This window comes from Carcharhinus amblyrhynchos, chromosome 15 (genome assembly GCF_965287045.1).
Source record: "Carcharhinus amblyrhynchos chromosome 15, sCarAmb.v2.hapA, whole genome shotgun sequence".
NCBI lineage: Eukaryota > Metazoa > Chordata > Chondrichthyes > Carcharhiniformes > Carcharhinidae > Carcharhinus > Carcharhinus amblyrhynchos.
In genome coordinates this window covers 34,792,372-34,810,237 of record NC_137338.1, presented here as the reverse complement: position 1 = coordinate 34,810,237, position 17,866 = coordinate 34,792,372, and the positions used below count along the sequence as shown (strand labels likewise).

The 17,866-nt window shown below is 41.3% G+C and overlaps 1 protein-coding gene across 2 annotated transcripts in view; it reads right to left on the bottom strand.

Moving 5' to 3' along the window:
• Nucleotides 1-16,208, bottom strand: part of LOC145353234 (sodium/potassium-transporting ATPase subunit alpha) — a 46,866-nt gene extending 30,658 nt beyond the window's left edge. The window contains exon 1 of one of the 2 annotated variants that reach the window (XM_080203781.1): nt 16,032-16,208. In XM_080203781.1, coding sequence (XP_080059907.1) covers nt 16,032-16,043 — 12 coding nt within the window. In that variant the 5' untranslated portion in view covers nt 16,044-16,208. Of the gene's footprint in view, nt 1-13,508; nt 13,685-16,031 lie in introns of those variants that run through there. The other variant, XM_080203780.1, reaches the window with a different exon arrangement.
• Between the last annotated feature and the right edge of the window lie 1,658 nt (nt 16,209-17,866).

The window sequence follows — 17,866 nt, the reverse complement described above, 5'->3', positions numbered from 1 at the left end:
CAGCCTGACTTCATAGCTGAAATGCACCAGCTAAGGCAACATCCTGGTGAATCTCCTCTGTACCCTTTCTAGTACAATCACATCCTTCCAATAGCTTGGTGACCAGAACTGCACACACCACTCTAGCCATGGCCTAATGAGCATCTTATACAGCTAAATCATATGCTCCCTGCTCTTGTATTTTATGCCTTGGTTAATAAAAAGGAAATAGAATAAGTATATACGCTCATATATACTTATATGCTCTTAACTACCTTATCTTCCTTGGATCAGGGATCTTTGGATATGCACCCAAAGGTCCTTCCAGTCCTCAGTATTCCCCAGCATCTTACCTCTCATTGCATCTCTCTTTGCCTCCCAAGACACACCACCTCACACTTTGCAGGGTTAAATTTTATTTGTCACTGTTCTGTCCATATGACCAGCCTGTCTATATCATCTTGTAATTTAGGCTTTCCTCCTCAATGTTCACCAATTTTCATGCCATCTGCAAACATACTGATCATATCTATATCATTAATGTACAGCAGGGAACTCAACACCAGTCCCTGTGATATACCTCTGGACATGGGTTTCAAGTCAGAAAGACAACTTTGAACAATTATCTTCTGTCTCTTGCTTGTAAGCCAATTTTGGATCTAAGTTTCTCTGGATCTCATGGGCTCTTACCTTCTTGATCAGTCAAAAGCACTAAAGTCCATATAGACTACATCAATTGCAGCCTTCACCTACACACTTTGTTACCTCCACAAAAAATTCAATTAAATTTGAGAGACATGATCTCCCCCAAAGTCATGCTGACTATCCTTGATTAATCTTTGCCCCTCCCAGTGCTTTGGTTTCCTCCCACAGTCCAAAGATGTGCAAGTTACGTGCATTGGCCAAGCTAAGATTCTGTGTGCCCAAACAGGTGTTGGAGTGTGGTGACTAGGGGATTTTCACAGTAACTTAAGCTTACTTGTGACTTACAAATAAACTTTAAAATGTTTTTCATTGCACTGTCTTCCATACTGACTTACTTTGACTTCTAAATTTGGCTGTGTATCCCCTCCCCAGCCCCCGCACTGGGAGTGGTTCATCCTCCTGCCAAATTAGTTTAACCCCCTCCCAGCAGCACCAGCAGACTTGTAATTTGTGGTAGCTTTATAGCTGAACTGCACTGATCTCTTATTTAACCAGATTTCTTCCAATCCCTCTCACGGTGACAACAGTCTCAGGATTTAATTTACTCTGATATAAGGCACAAGTGAATGTTGATGTTGAGCACCCTTTGTCATCTGCACTGCAGATAAACAGTCTAAATCAGAACACATCCTCTAAGGACAGGAAATTCTGTACCTGAAAACACATTGTATAATAAAGCATCTCTCAACAGTTGCTTAATACAAGTGACACTTACAGGTGGAATTGGTCATTACCATGTTTTATAATCTGAGCAAACAGCTCTCAACATCTACAGGGGTGGGTTCTTGAGAGATTTTGAATGATAATCTTGATGGCCAGAAATAAATTCCCTTGCACTTGGGACTAGCTGCAGCTGTTGCCATCTTTCTTTCCAACATCAAAAGTTTAATTTAGAACTATCCATTCAGCTACTGAGCCCATTTACAATTCATATTTCAATTCCATCTCCTTGCCTTTTCTCCCTATCACATGGTACCCTTACTAAACAAAAATCTATCAATCTTACATCATACCAACATGATTTATCAATACTTGAACACCTTACAAAGAGTGCTGCAACGTTATGACCTATGGAGTGTAATTAAACCAGAGCATTATACTTCAACCTACAAGGTGGTCTAATCCATTGTACCAAATTGTATTAAAAATTGACACCTTTGGTGTCTAGTCATTGTACTGAAGTGTAGGTTGATAAAAGTATAACTCAAATACATAAGAACATAAGTGTCATTAATATTTTTTAGAAATCAATTGCACAGATAACTTGTTACCTCTAATTGATCTAAATGGATGGAATATCCACCATCTTATTTTCTAGTTTTAGTCAGTTCTGAATAGTAAGGATTATTCTAATAATTAACTTTCTGCAAAAAATTGGTTATTTAGAGAACAAAAAATCCATTCAATTAAGACAAACTGCCCTCAATGTCAGTACAAGGCATTGAGCAATTTTAATCTCTGGCTAGACTGCATGGGTTAGAATTATTTCTTTTGTGAATTATGTTGTTTTCAGCGCCTCAGTCTAAGCATAAGCCTTATCAGCAAATTCCTGAAGATAATAGCTAAATGTTTTGAAAACTGCAACCTCTGCATCCCAGGATAGATATTAAGAGCACCAAGTGAAAATAAAAATCAAGAAGCAGGAAAACTTTCAGTGATCCAGCACCCCCCCGCACCCCTATCGGACGAAAAGTAAACATCATGATCTCCCTCTCCTCACATTAGTGAAGGAGCTCAGAGACCCATCTCATTCCACGCAGCCTCGTAGTTCTGTCCAATAAAGGAGCATTCAGAAACACGAACACTGAAAAGATGCCTTTGAGGATTAGATTCTGGGAATTGAAATATGGGTCAACTTAAAGTCAGCTGATACACATTAAGTAGCCTCCAGAACACATCATTCCTCTCCTTTTGCATAAACTATTCAATGGGGTAAGATTTTAATTTTTGGAAGGTGAAAGTCTAAGCAACTAAGATGTCTTTACTGTGGCGGAACCAAGGAACATTCAGCCAATCTTCAGTTCGACTGGGGTTAGTACGTTTGAAGCCGAGTTGATCTATCAGCTTAAATAACATGGGCATTGACTATAAGCACCGGATCACACTATTATACATGAGATGCATATTAAAAGCTGAAATTGGCAGCCATGCAGTACATTGTTTTGGCTGTGCTCATTATCCGCTGGTTGCTAATTCGTGTCAGAACAGTACGTCCAATGAGCATGCCAATTGTGTGTTTTGGAATCTGCTTTTTTCCTACACCTGTGAAATCACGTGAGTGTGCAAAATTGGAAGATACCAATCTTGCCAAGTTTCTCAATTCAAGAGGAATTCTCCAGAAGTATTCAGTTACTAATGTCTAGGTAAAACCTTGAACCGCAACCTTCCACTCACCCTCAGCATATACTAATGAAAAAGTTAAATTGAGAGATTAATTCTTTAGGCAAAAGTCAAGATTTTCACCACTTTAAAGAGTGCTTCATTTGGGTCCAAAACCGACTGTTCCACTGGAACAAAGTAAAAACCAACAATATTAAACGATTTATATTAACTGTCATTCATAATCTGGTCACTTTAATTATTTAAATAAAAACTTAAATGTACAAATATTTTAACTATTTGTTCACTTTCATTAGCACTTATGCATTTACAATGAAGTTGAATTATTAACTTCTCCAGGATTATACTTTAGTTCTGAAACTTTGATCCCTGAAACATTAAGATGGGCTTTTACACCTTTCACCATTATAAAGGCCAGAAGTGGGAATGTTTGCTGATGGTTGCCCTTGAGAATGTGATGAGCTGTCTTCTTGATCTACTACAGTTCCTGAGGTGTAAATATCATTTGTAAATCCTCAGATCCTGAAACAGCCCAGGTTCAAATGCAGCAAGACTTGGTCAACATCCAGGCTTGGGCTGACAATAATTGTACCACACAAATGCCACCTCCAACAAGACGATTTAAATATTGTTCCTTACATTCAACTGAATTTCCAATGCTGAATCTCCCCCCAAAGCCTGTGCACCATCTTTAAGGCACAAGTCAGGAATATCATGTAATATCTCTCACTTGCCTGGATGAGTGCAGCTCCTATAACACTAACAGAAGCTTGATACCATTCAGGAAAAAGCAGCCTGTTTGATTGCTATACCTTCAACTAACATTCAAATCCTCCACCACTGACCAACAATCGCAGCCACGTGCACCATCTACAAGATACAATCTGTGAACTCAAGGTTTCTCAGATAGCACCTGCCAAACCATCTAGAAGAACAACAGCAGATACCTAGGTACACCATTACTTGGAGGTTCCCCTCCAAGTCACTTACCATCCTGACTTGGAAATGTATCACCGTTCCTTCACTGTCACTGCGTCAAAATCCTGGAACTGCCTCCCTAACAGCACTATGGGTTTTCCTACACCTCAGGAACTGTAGTAGATCAAGAAGACAGCTCATCACATTCTCAAGGGCAAGCAGGGATGGGCAATAAATGCTGGTCTAGCCACTGACACCCACATCCCATAAACATACTTTTTTGATGTGAAAAGTTATATTTTTAAGGTCAAAAATCATGGGGATAACTTTTACACAAAACAAGTACATACAGCATGCTTGCAGTACATACACCAACAGTTAACCTCTAGAAATTCCCCCAAAGCCTCCAGATAAAATTTAACAAAAGCAAATTGAAGGAACTAAGTCACAGCTATACTGTACCTTCTAGTCTATATATTGCAATATTGGAGAGTGCATAAAGGATCCTGGTGCTACATACATGAAAGTTCTTTACTTCATTCCACAGGCAATTTTGCTCCGAGATCATTGTAATATTTTGAACCATTGTATATCGCATCATGCATTGGTATTTATTGAGTTTCACATCCCTTGATATGTCCAAGAAACACTTTTGCATTGAGGTAAGACACCATGGAATTGAATCGTTCTCTTGTAACTCTTTTCACCATCTATCATTCATGACAGATGCTAATGAGGAGCAGGCAGACCCAACAACCAAGGCTACTGTCTTCATTCGATATCTACACTTACGCACATACTTGACAATGGGAAGCACTGAGCAATTATGAGGAGTGTGGACCTTAGGTGATACTGTTACTCCCGACTAGGAGACAAGGTACAACACCCCTCATAACCACTATAGCTAAGATGAACAAACTCTAGATACAAATCAACCCTCACGTGTGTATAAATACAACTCCACTCCATGCTTACTTAATTCTGACTTTGTGCAAGCTTGAAGGTGAACCTTGACTCAATTTTAGCATCACAGAACATGACAGTGCTGAAGACTATCATACAAGTCCATCCCGGCTTTTTGTTGAACTATCCACTTAATCCCACTTGCCTGTTCCTTTTCCCGTAACTCTCAGTCTTGGTCCTAATTATTTTATGCAATTTTGAAAGTCATTACCGAACCTGCTTTGCCACTGTTTGACAGCACATTCGAGATCACAACTCAGTAAATAAATGCTTCATGTCACTTTTTGCCACTCAAATCTGTGGCCTCTGGTCATTTACTCTTTGCCACTAGAAATAGTTTTATCTTTCCTCTATCAAAACCCTTCTTGATTTTGACCTCTATTAATTCTCCTCAAATCTACCTACTTGAAAGAAAACAAGGCAACCTTCTCCAGTTTACATAAAATGAAAGTCTTTAATTCCTGTGAATCACTTTTGCACCCTCTCTAGGGTCTGAGCACCTTTCCTCAAGCAAGATGTTCAGAACTGAACACCACATTAGAATTATGTTGTGCCTTTGTCAATTGAGCAACTGGCAGTAGCCAAGTACTCCACTCAAAGTGGCTCTATTTTGTCAAACTAAAATGACTACATACTCAATACTCAAACTGGGAAATGCAAAGGTTACTAGTAGACGCCTTTGTCTTTCATCGCCAGATGATTATACTGTTTGCAAACTTGGGGGTCCTACTTTACCAGAGTTGAGATTTTGACACCTTCTATTCTTCCATGGGATTTGAGCATCATTGGCAATATCAGTATTTGGTGCCCATCCCTAACTGCCCTTGTGAATGTGATGGTCAGCCTCTTAAACCTCTTCATCAGAAACCATCACTTCTATCTCTTAATATGGACCATCTTTGCAACTGCCTCAGCCCTTCAGCTGCTGAAACTGCATCAATGTTTTGGATAGCTCCATAATGGAATGTGAAGTTGAGGTTAAAATGGGATCAACCATGACTGTATTGAATGGTAGAGCAGACTCAAGGGGCCAAGTGGCCTACTCCTGCTCCCAATTCACATATTTATATTTCAATGCTCTTCTGACAAATCTCTCAACTTTTACTCACCACAGACTGGAATTCATCTAAAGTTCCACTGCCTACACCCTAATTCACACAAGTTCTACACATCCGTCATTCCTGTGCCTGCTGCCCCAAATCAGCTCCCAGTCCACCAAAACATCGATTTAAAAATTCTTATTTCATATTCAAATCTGTCCATGAGCTTGTATCTGTCGCCTCCTCCAGCACTATACGATTCAAACTCTGCACTCCCTGAACAGTGGTTTATTGTCCATCTGCCATTTCCATGCCCTCACAATGAGCAGCCATGCTTTCAGCTGCCTTGGACCCAAGCTCTGCAATTTCTCCTGCAATTTCGCTCCTCCTTAAATTCTACCACTAAGTGTTTGACCAACTGCCTTAATCTAGTGCAAATGTTTGGCTGACATGTTCCTGTGAACCATCTTTAAATACTATACTAATTTAAAAGAACTACATAAATACAAGTTCTTGTTCAAAGTTGTTTCTGAAATACACAGGAAGGGGGGGCACATTTACTTAACTTTCTAAAATATACATTTTTGCAAATAATTTAACCATCACTTGAGCAATCTGGCATTAGAATATTTCATAAAAAGTAAATACCTTCTATTACACCAAATACTGATATTTGAGAAACTGAGAAGTAACCACTAAAAGTAACTACTTCAACAGCAGCAGATAATCAGGATTAAGAACTTCTATGCAGAATTCAAAAAACCACTAACATCCATAATATCCAACTTTTTGTCAGAATAATGTAAAATTCACTCCACCTAAATCCTATTCATTTTGGACATATATTGACAAGTTGAGTCTGGCCTCAGTCCAGGCCTCCCATTTAGCGTTGTGACTTAATTTACAAGATGTCCCTTTATTGTCTCAGCTATATAACACTCCCCCTGTCAGCATTTTTTGGTAAGTTCCATAGCAGCACTAGTGTGAATCACCACCCTCTTCCTGCCTTTGAACAGTGTGCACTGTACAGACTTGTTCCTGTTCACTCCACACCACACCCAAAATGACTACGGTGAAACGTCTCAGGAGAGTGAAACTTAACCAAGGGACTTTTAAAGGGTTGGTCATTTGAGTGGTTTTCTGATTCATTCATGATGTGCTTAATAGTATTGAGACAATGAAGAGAATTCCAGTTTTTTTTTGATCTTGACCCAAAACAACTGAGCACACGAACAAAGGGAATTATAATTTACCTGGTCAGAAAGATTGAGGCAAGATTTGAACCGTTCTCAAGTGCAACACCAATCAAGCGAAAACATTGCAGTTTGTGGCTTGCCAAGAACAACATAGGTTATTTAACTGGAACCTCTTCTCTCCAACGCTAAATCACAAAATAAGTAGAGCCCAAGTTGACCTGTTTTACAGTAATAAAAGATTCCCATGGGGAATGCCTGGCAAAACGCCAGCCCTGTGCTGGTTAGGCTGAGCCAGCAGCTGTGTATAACGCCTGCTTATCATTGTCCGCAGCAAGTCTTGCCAAGGCAAAATTGAACACCATTTTCCTTGCAACAGAATGATAGCTTTCTCCTGCTAATTTCTGTGTAGTTTTCATTCAGAGGTTGTTTATATTTTGTGGTGGGCAAAGAGTTACCAAATGCCTCACTTTTCTGTTGCCTGTTTCAGGCAATTCACCTTTTGTAATTCGGACAAAAAATATCAATGTATCCAATTTTCACCTTTATATCACACTGTTCTTAGCTTGAAATACTAAGGAAGTAATTGACAATTGGCTAAAGGCCTGCCAGCTGATTTTATCCATCTCAGGTTAATGAAGTCAACACACACACGCACAGGATTGCGTCATTCTGAAAAAATATTCAAATTCAACAGCCCAGTCAACTCAAAACAGACAGGCAGCACCAGACTCCAAAAACAGTGAATTATATTGTTCTCACAAATAGAAATAACAGAGGAAAGCAACCAGTAAGAGTTTCTAAAAATCAAATGATCTAATCTGACAAGAACTGGGAAGTCAGGTGATGAATTAATTCCCTATCTGCTGAAAAATTAGCAAAGTTTGATTAACTCAAAAGAGTCATTGGTTTCCCTCAATTACTGATCTGCTAAAGACAACACAGAAGGGCGCCCTACGTATCAGAAAGTCCTACCTTTAACCCTCAATGTGTACTAAGTTAGCTGGCCATAGGAGGTGCCATCAGCACCTTTGGATTGTGGATGATTTATAAATGCCAGATCTAGATCAGGTATGGCTGCAATGGTCCCATTCCTAAGCAGTAAACAAAAATGCACCAAGGCCAAATAGCCACTTAAATAATGGAACAAAAGGTTAAACCAAACTCAACAAAATTCAATGCTTTCCATTGAGTGGAACAAAGTTGTGAAAATATCATTATTGGGACAGTACAATTAATCTTCCCAAGATATAGAGAACTACATTCACCCACCACACCGTGAAATTTACAGCGATACGGTTGGCATTTGAACATTTTTCTTCAGTTAGTACAAGCAGTAGCAATAATTTAGAATAGCATTAATGGCAAAATGGTTAAGAACAGATAATTACATCGAGCACGAGTTCTTCTCTACAATCCATTCAGTACTGGCCACATAATTTAATACTGAGTATAGCTTGTATTATTTTTGTTCTTAGTTTGGCGGCACGGTGGCACAGTAGTTAGTACTGCTGCCTCACAGCACCAGGGACCTGGGTTTCAATCCCAGCTTGGGTCACTTGTGTGGAGTTCACACATTCTCCCCTTGTCTGTGTGGGTTTCCTCTGGGTGCTCCATTTCCTCCCACAGTCTGAAAGATGTGCTGGTTAGGTGCACTGACCTGAACAGGTGTCGGAGTGTGGCAACTGGGGAAATTTTACAGTTACTTCATTGCAATGTTAATGTGATCCTTACCTGTGACTAATAAATAAATTTTAAAGGAGGGAAGGACGTTGCACAACAGATCAAAGCAACCTTCCTTAGCAAATAGATGTTTTTTAAACTTTAGCATTGTATTGAGGGATGCAAGTATCTCAATGGCTGCAACATTCCTGAAAGCATGAGAGTATGGCAAGTTTAACAAAGCTCCTCAAATTACCCAATACTCTCCGCCACTTCATTGTGTAGAGGTTTATTATACCAAGAAAAGACTTCAGTAAGCATGACTTGCAATTACTCCCTTAAAGGTCACAGATGCATTATACTTTTCAAGATCCAAATGTTCAAATCCTCCCTTGAATTAACTAATTGCAACTGAGGAATTGTATGAACACCTCTGTATCTTGACATCTCAGGCACCATATCTGGCTGCTAACAAAAGCGAGCGCAGTTTTAAAGGTGAAGCAGGAACAAAGATCAACCACTGACAACTCAGATTTGTTCTGCAACAGGATTTTAAAACCAAGTGCAGCCTGTAGCCTAAAACTCAGAAGTCAGTCAGAAAGAAACACCCCAGTTTGCCCATAGAGAACAAGTGAAGCTTACTTTCGAATGTCACCAAACACATGCATAAATGACAACTTGACTGGGAGAAAGTATAAGCCTCAGCTTTTGCAGAACAAAAGAAAAATAAACTTCAACCCCTCCCACAAATGTAACACCGCTGGCCCCAAAACATCATTGTGGGTGACGAATTAGGAGCATTGACCACCCTGAAATTGAGTTCTCAACGTAACCACGAGGTCTCATACAAGAGTTTAAGTTGACTGATTCACTGACATCATGAAATGGCAGCAAGTATTCAAGTGTCTAATCAGTATCTTTTGCAATAATCTCAGGCATGAACACATAATATAACCCATGATGGCACAGCAGCACTAATGCACTCTGTCTCATTTATTCATGAATAATGGAATACAGAATTTTGTAAATTTACTATGAACACTGCAGTATTACTAAGAATGCCACCAGCAGAAAAAGAAAAATGGCCAAGACTTTTGTGAGGTCAGAGATGGAGTTACAATAAAAATAATGTTCTCTAACTGGTGGGATGTGATAAGTAGTGTTCTTCAAGGATCTGTACTGGGATCTCAGCTTTATTAATAATGCCTCGGATAAAAGGATAAAGTTGCATAAAATAAAGCAAGTGAACAGGAAAATGACAGCAGACCAGAGTTAAATATGAAAGTGTGAGGTCATCCACTTTGGGTCTTAAGAAAATATGTTGATTTGATTTCCCAATCACAGAGATTGAGGCCTATGGAAAAGCAAAAGGGAGTTAGGTGACTGCATCTATAAAACACCAAAAGCCACTGAATAGGAACAAAACTTAATCAAAAAGGCAGATAGAATGCCAGCCTTGATTTAAAAGGGATTGCTAGTCAAAAGTGAAGGCCATCTGAACATATCACTGTAAAGATATACTGGCCTTACAGGGGTATAATGAAGTCATTCAGAATGACACCAGAGTTAAAAGGTTAAATTATGATGACAAATTGCATAAATGTGCGCTGTAGTCTCTTGATTTTAAGTGGTCATATTGTGATCAAGCAGAGATGCTTGAAATTGTAAAGGCAACCAGGAGGATAGATATACAGAAACTTGCATAAGAATCCAGAATGAAAGGGCACTAGACTTAAAGTTAGAAATGTCCATTTATAAGTGCAATTAGGGAGCATCTTTTTCATGCCAATATTAGTGAAAATCCAGACACTCAGCCCGAAAAGGCTGATGATTCTGGGTCAACTGAAATTTAGAAGGTAGATTTTTCTTGGTTAAGGGTAACAGAGTATGGAGCAAAAGCAGATGAATGAAGTGGAGGTTCAGATCAGTAATGATCAAACTGGAAAGCAAAACAGGGTAGAAGCGCTGAATGGACTGTTTTTGGCCAGGTTAAGCCTGCAAAAAACCTAATGCAAAAGTAAATGATACTTTGTGCCATCCCAATTGTTATTTTGCATCTTTTGCTTTACATTATTACCTGTTCATGCAATTTAGAGACTGGTAAGGGTTATAGAAAGTTTAAAGGATGTCAAAGGAAAGAGATGTTAAAGTTTAGGCACTGTTCTCCTGGAAAAGGAGGTGGAGGGAGAAAGGTTGCACACTGCCTCAATGCCAGGGACCCGGGTTCAATTCCCGGCTTGGGTCACTGTCTGTGTGGAGTCTGCATGTTCTCCCCATGTCTGCGCAGGTTTCCTCCAGGTGCTATGGTTTTCTCCCATAGTCAGAAAGGTATGCTGGTCAGATGCACTGGCCACACTAAATTTTCTGTGTATCCGAACAGGTGCCGGAGTGTGGCGACTTGGGGATTTTCACAGTACCTTCATTGCAGTGTTAATAATGGAAGCCTGCTTGTTACATTAATAAGACTAACTTAAAACTCTTTTCATATTACTGCAGCTCTGGTAACGAAATGTGGCTGAATGATTGAAGATCACGTTACCACAAGACCCTCAAATGGCAGAACAACAGTTTTCAGAGCAAAACTCGAAAGCAATCCTTTCAAATTTCATTCAGTCTTAGACACAACCATCACCTCATTGGTACATTTAAAACATACATAAAACTTCACTACCATTCCTCTGCCTACACTCCTCTTAAGTGGACCCCTGATCAATGCGACAATCATCCAGTCTACTGAATATCATGGAATTGATGGTGACCGTATTGAGCCATGATTTCATAGCGAGGGGGATTGAATATAAAAGTAGAGAGGTCTTGCTGCAGCTGTATAGGGCACTGGTGAGGCTGCAGCTGGAGTACTGTGTGCAGTTTTGGTCACCGCACTTACGCAAGGATATTTTGGCCTTGGAGGGAGTGCAGAGGAGGTTTACTAGGCTGATGCCGGAGTTGAGGGGGTTGAGCTATGAGGAGAGGCTGAATAAACTAGGCTTGTACTCGTTAGAGTTTAGAAGAATGAGGGGAGATCTCATTGAGACATATAAGATGATGAATGGGATGGATAGGATAGAGGTGGAGAGACTCTTCCCGCTCAAAGGGCAGTAGGACTAGGGGACATAGCCTCAAGATAAAGGGGGGGGGGGCACGGTTTAGAACAGAGTTGAGGAGGAACTTCTTCACTCAAAGGGTGGTGAATCTCTGGAATTCTCTGCCCGTTGAAGTGGTGGAGGCTGCCTCGCTAAATATTTTTAAGACGCGGGTTGATGGGTTTTCAATAAGCGAGGGGATTAAGGGTTATGGGGAGAGGGCAGGAATGTGGAACTGAGCCACAACAGATCAGCCATGATCTTATTGAATGGCGGGGCAGGCTCGAAGGGCTAGATGGCCTACTCCTGCTCCTATTTCTTATGTTCTTATTTACCTCTAACCCAATAAAAGACACCTTTTCTGGAGCAAATGTTGACAGATTTTCCTCTGTTTCTAATGGTAATCCAGGAACGGCGCGGCAATAATCAGTTTGATTTTTCCCCAAAATAAAGTGCAAGACTTATTGCTCCCATTGAAATTATGTCAAAGTTTTTAATCTCGCACCCATCAAGACAAGTGCAAGAGTACCAAATTTCAAAAAACCTACAATTTACACTACAGGAGCAAAGGGTACTGATTGGGTTGGCAAGTCGAGTCAGACTGGCCAAGACATTGCCATAGAAAATAATAGGCTGCCCGAGTTCCCAGGTACTTTAAAAAGCTGCAAAGCTTTAACATAATCCTTCTGTTTACACAGAAGGGAATCCTGCATATTAATGTATGTCACTTCCAGCAAACATAAATGAAGTTAGATCGATTATCTTAAACTAGTTAGTGTAACTATTAACACACTCAGGATGGCTCAGTAAATATTATCCAGTCATGGATACGCATCTAATGAGGTATTGTGTGTTGTAAGTGTGTGCTATCTGAGCACGCTCTGTAATCTGCCTATTACAAACAACCAAAGGAAGATGCAGGAAATACAGTGCCAATTCTGTGCCAGGTACCACTCAATGACTGGCAGATTGAATCAAACAGACTGCTTCTTTGATTATTCATAAGGCAGAGTAGAGAATGTACTCAACCAGCCCAGACTTGCAAAAAAAGTCTACTGTTATATGTAATTCTGTAAGAGTACAGTACTTGCTGAACAATCCTGAGTGCATTAACAGCTATACTAACAACTAATTTTAGACAATCAAACTCATAACATGTTACATTTGTATTCACTATTTGTATGCATAAACAGGGACCTGTTCGCTGCAAACAAAAAATACATACAAGCTGTGCACTTTTTTGGAATTACCCAGGAGCTAGGGGGGCCCAGGGCTCCCTGTTGCTTTCATCATGACAACAACTTGACCAGAGCAGACTTGCTTTTTATTGTTGATCGTTTGAAATTTGGCATTTTTGTGTTGGTGCTGATGAGTGCAAGTCGAAAAACTTCAGCAATAAGTTTCTATTTACAGCAATAGTCAAGTTCTATGTGATCAAGTGGCTGTGAGACTGTATTATTACGACTACACCTGAACTCTGACACTGACTGCTAAGTGTAGAACCAAAAGGCATGAAATAAAAATCTGATAAACGCCAATAAAAACAATCAAGGTTACAAAGTGTCAGAACATTTGAGGAGTGACAATCACAGCCAGGTTACCATTCTGCTCCTTTTTTACTTAACCTTAGGTGGGAGGTCCACATTTTGCAACCAATCTTCTGGCTTGGTACTTCTCAGACAACTGCAGCATGTTCCTGAGGCCTTAATCTTGGTCAGTACAATTGGAGGAAAGGAATTTGTACTCCTTTTTATGACACATGCTGCCATAAAGAGGGCAATTTTAAAGGTCACAGTGACTTTGAGAAGACAGTGTGAAGGCAAGTGGGTGGATGTGGGGGGTTTGGGGTCAGGTGGGTGAGTGGATGGTCAGCTGAGAGCAGCAGGATGGGTGGAGTAGTTAGAAGGATGGGACAGGTGATCAGTCAGGCTGTCAGGAAGGTAGCCTGTGTCTCGAGTGGGAGAATCGTCTTAAAGCTTATTTATAGTGTCACAGGTAGGCTTACATTAACACTGCAATGAAGTTAGTGAAAATCCCCTAGCCACCACACACAAACCTATTCTGGTACACTGACGGAGACTTTGGCAGTGGCCAATGCCCCTAACCAGCACATCTTTCAGACTGTGGGAGAAAACTCATGCAGATATAGAGAGAATGTGCAGACTCTGCACAGACAGTCACCCAAGCCAGGAATCAAACCCGGGTCCCTGCTGTTGTGAAGCAGCTGTGCTAACTATTGTGCCACCAAGTTGAGGGGGTAGGAAAGGATTGGTAGGTAGTTAAGGGCTGGGAAGGTATGAAAGCTGACTGGGGCAGTGGGCAGGGGATGCCTTGGAGTTAGAAGTGAACTTAATTATTTCAACTTTTCCTGGGTAAACACTCAGTTAAGGCAGTTGGAACCACTGAAGTCTCTGATTTAAATTAGCGTATTGGGTAGTTTCTGGTACAAGATAATCGGCCATCGCAAGTCTGAACCTCCCAAGCAATTCCCATGCAGTCCTTACGTGGGAACTCCCAATGGTTCTTCTGAGGTACTTCTTGGTATGATTTGCTAGAGATTGGAATTTTGAGGCATTGCATAATACCTCCTTCCAACTCTTCTTCATCTTACCCCATTGACATATCCTTGTATTTCTTTCCCCCTCATGATAATCTAGTACCCCCTTAAATACATTTCATGCTAATCACCTCAACTATTCCTATTATAGCCAGTCCTGCATTCACTCCCTGGGTAAATAAATTTCTCCTAAATTCCCTGTTACTGTCAATCTTTATTTATAGCCTCTAGTCTGGTCTCACTCAAATGGAAACATCTTCCGCTTCAACTCGAGCAAACTCTTTCAATCTTAAAGGCCACCATCAGGTTGCCCTTTGATCTCTTCACTAGGAAAAAATGTGTCACTCAGTTTAATCTTTCCTCATAGGTATAACATCAGTGTACTGTTACTGTTATAGCAAATTTTGTACCTTCTCCACTGAACTATACCTTTTCAATAATTTGGAGAGTAAAATTATTCACAGCACTCCTGAGTACGCGCTAACCAAGCAAGTTAACATAACTCACTCTTCAATTCTATGCAAAGAGAAAATAATTCCATTGCTTTGCTTTTTGTTGCAGCTAGTGTGCTATTAGTCTTGGGAATGCCGTGAATCTGTATAGGTTTACTCCCCATCCCAATGCTTCTGTTCCTCCATTCCATTCAGACACTTGTTTTTCCAGATGCAGGTGGCCTTTCCTTGCTCTTGCCACCAAAATGTATTAACCCCACATTTAACTTGCCTATTACAGATCTATTCTGTAAGTCCTTCCTGTACAAATTGCCCAAGCTCTCCTCAGTATTAACTACACCCCTTATTAATCAGTGATATGCAACTACTCAGTGAACATTGCCCAATACGTTAAAAAACTGGGAAACTGTTCAACATTTAACAGACAATGGTCCTTTCGTTAAAAGGAAAACAGCTACACAGGAGACTAGGATCCAGAATCTTGTGGTTCTAATCCCGATGTAAACAACAGAATTAATTGGATCATTCACTCCTACATAATCTCACTACTTGCATTCGCCATCAAAGCATTGCCCAAAAGCATCTTGCAACGACAAGCTGGATGTAAGTGACCTTTTTCTCACATTCCTTTTAACACACACAATCTGACATGACACAATTAAACTTAATCTGTGAGGGGGATCCAAGTTGGAGGGGGTGCCCGGTGTAACCTGTAGTCTTTTTTTCTCCCCCCCCCCCCCAACAAAAAAAACACAACCTGATGGTACATTGAAAAGGGGAGACCATACAACTGTCAGCCTCCCTCGCCTCAGCCAGTCCAGATTTGTCCAGGCTCCAACACTGGTGAACGCCAATCCTGATGTGGAGATGCCGACGTTGGACTGAAGTAAACCTGGTGTTGTGAAACTCCAATCCTCTCGGGACACTCTGATCCTTTAACCGGGCGGATTAGACACCCTCTGCTCAGTTTCATCCCTCTTGCTGTGAATGGATCTTGTCCCGAATCAGGAAAGTTTTGTTTTGCTTCCCTGGGACCTCTTCCTGCTCCCCTCAGCCGGCCCCCCGCCCCGGGGGCCCCCCCTCAGCAAACTTCAACCAGCTCCTGACACACATGCCGACACCGCCTTTTACTTACTTACCCCTTTCCCCATTTTCTTCGGCTTGGGTTTCTTTTTCGGATTATAAATAAAGTTGTCGCTCCCTCTTTTTTTTTAAAAAGAAAATTAAATAAGATGACGCGAAATGCTCTTTTCTTCTCTCCCCTCCCCGCCACACATACACGTGCGGCCAACCACCCCCCCCGCTCCCAAACGAAAAAAAAGAGGACACAGACTTCCTCCTCCACCGGAACCGGATGAAATGTGAAGAAAGCGCAGTTGGGCCCCCCGGCCCTTAAATCACCTCCCTCCCACCGGGGCCCCGCCCAGCCCGCACACACCCGCCAATCGCGGCCCTCCGTCTGCCTGTCAACCAACGCTGGGCTGTGACGCGCGGCCGCTCCGGCCAATCGGAGCGAGGGGGCCGAGCCGCCTGCCGTGAGCCCGGCGGGTGATTGACAGGTGGTGATTGAGTGTCGGGGTGAGGGGGGGCTGCGGCGGCTGTGCGCTCTGCCCTTTGGCGGGTAGTAAGAAGTCTCGCAACACCAGGTGGAAGCCGTGAGGCTTCTTTCTGTGTTTACCCCAGTCCAACGCCAGCATCTCCACATCTTTGGCGATCAGTCCGTTGTCAAAACTAGAGGATTCACCCAGACACCACCCCACCAGACAGGACAGGAGGAGGCACAATGTCAGTGTGTGCACCAAGTGACACTTCACAACTTTGCTTGTTCCATTGGCTTTGAAACTTGGCTGCGGGGGATAGGGGGTGGAGGGTGGTAGAGGGCCAACAGTGTTTCATACACAAACAGCTACAACTCTGTTCAACAGTTCTCTTCAAACTATAACTCTTCGGCTTCTGTCAGGGAGCTTGCAGTAAACTTAAAGTCGAGGACTTCACCCCTGAACCGAAAACTGAGATGTAAGATTGCTGAAGAAATGCCTGCCCCTCTTAGTATTGTATTTTACAATTCTCTTGTGCAGGTTAGTATTGGACAGTACTCTTGTGCAGATTAGTATTGTATAACACCCTATGCAGGTTAGTACTATACAATACTCTTGTGCAGGTTAATATGGTACAAAACTACATGCAGGTTAGTGTTGTACAATACTCTAGTACAGGTTAGTATTATACTCTGTCAGGTTAGTATTGTACAATACTTCTGTGCAGGTTAATATTGTGCAATACTCTTGTGCAGGTTAGTATTGTACAACACTGTGCAGGTTAGTATTGTACAATACTGTGCAGGTTAGTATTGTACAACACTGTGCAGTTAGTATTGTACAACACTGCAGGTTATATTGTACAATACTGTTGTGCAGGTTAATATTGTACAGCACTCTGTGCAGGTTAGTATTGTACAATACTTTTGTGCAGGTTAATATTGTACACTATGTGCAGGTTAATATTGTACAATATTCTGCAAGTTAGTGTTGTACAATACTCTGTGCAGGTTAATATTGTACAATACTCTGCAGGTTACTTCATGTGATCAAAGAATCATAAAATCCCTACAGCACAGAAGGAGGCCATTCAGCCCATTAAGTCTGTACAACCACAATCCCACCCAGGCCTTATTCCTGTAACCCTCATTTACTCTGCTAATGCTCCTCGAAACTATGGTCCATTTGGCACAACCAATCAACCTAACCTGCAGCAGGTTAGACTGTGGGGGGAAACCAGAGGAAACCCATGTAGACACAGAGAGAATGTGCAAACTCCACACAGACAGTGAGCCAAGGCTGGAGTTGAACCTGGATCCCCGGCACTGTGAGGCAGCAGTACTAACCACTGTGCTACCATGCCGCGTAATTAACATTGAAGTTAGTATTATACAGTTACTTGTGCAGGTTGGTATTGTTTAATACTCTGTGCAGGT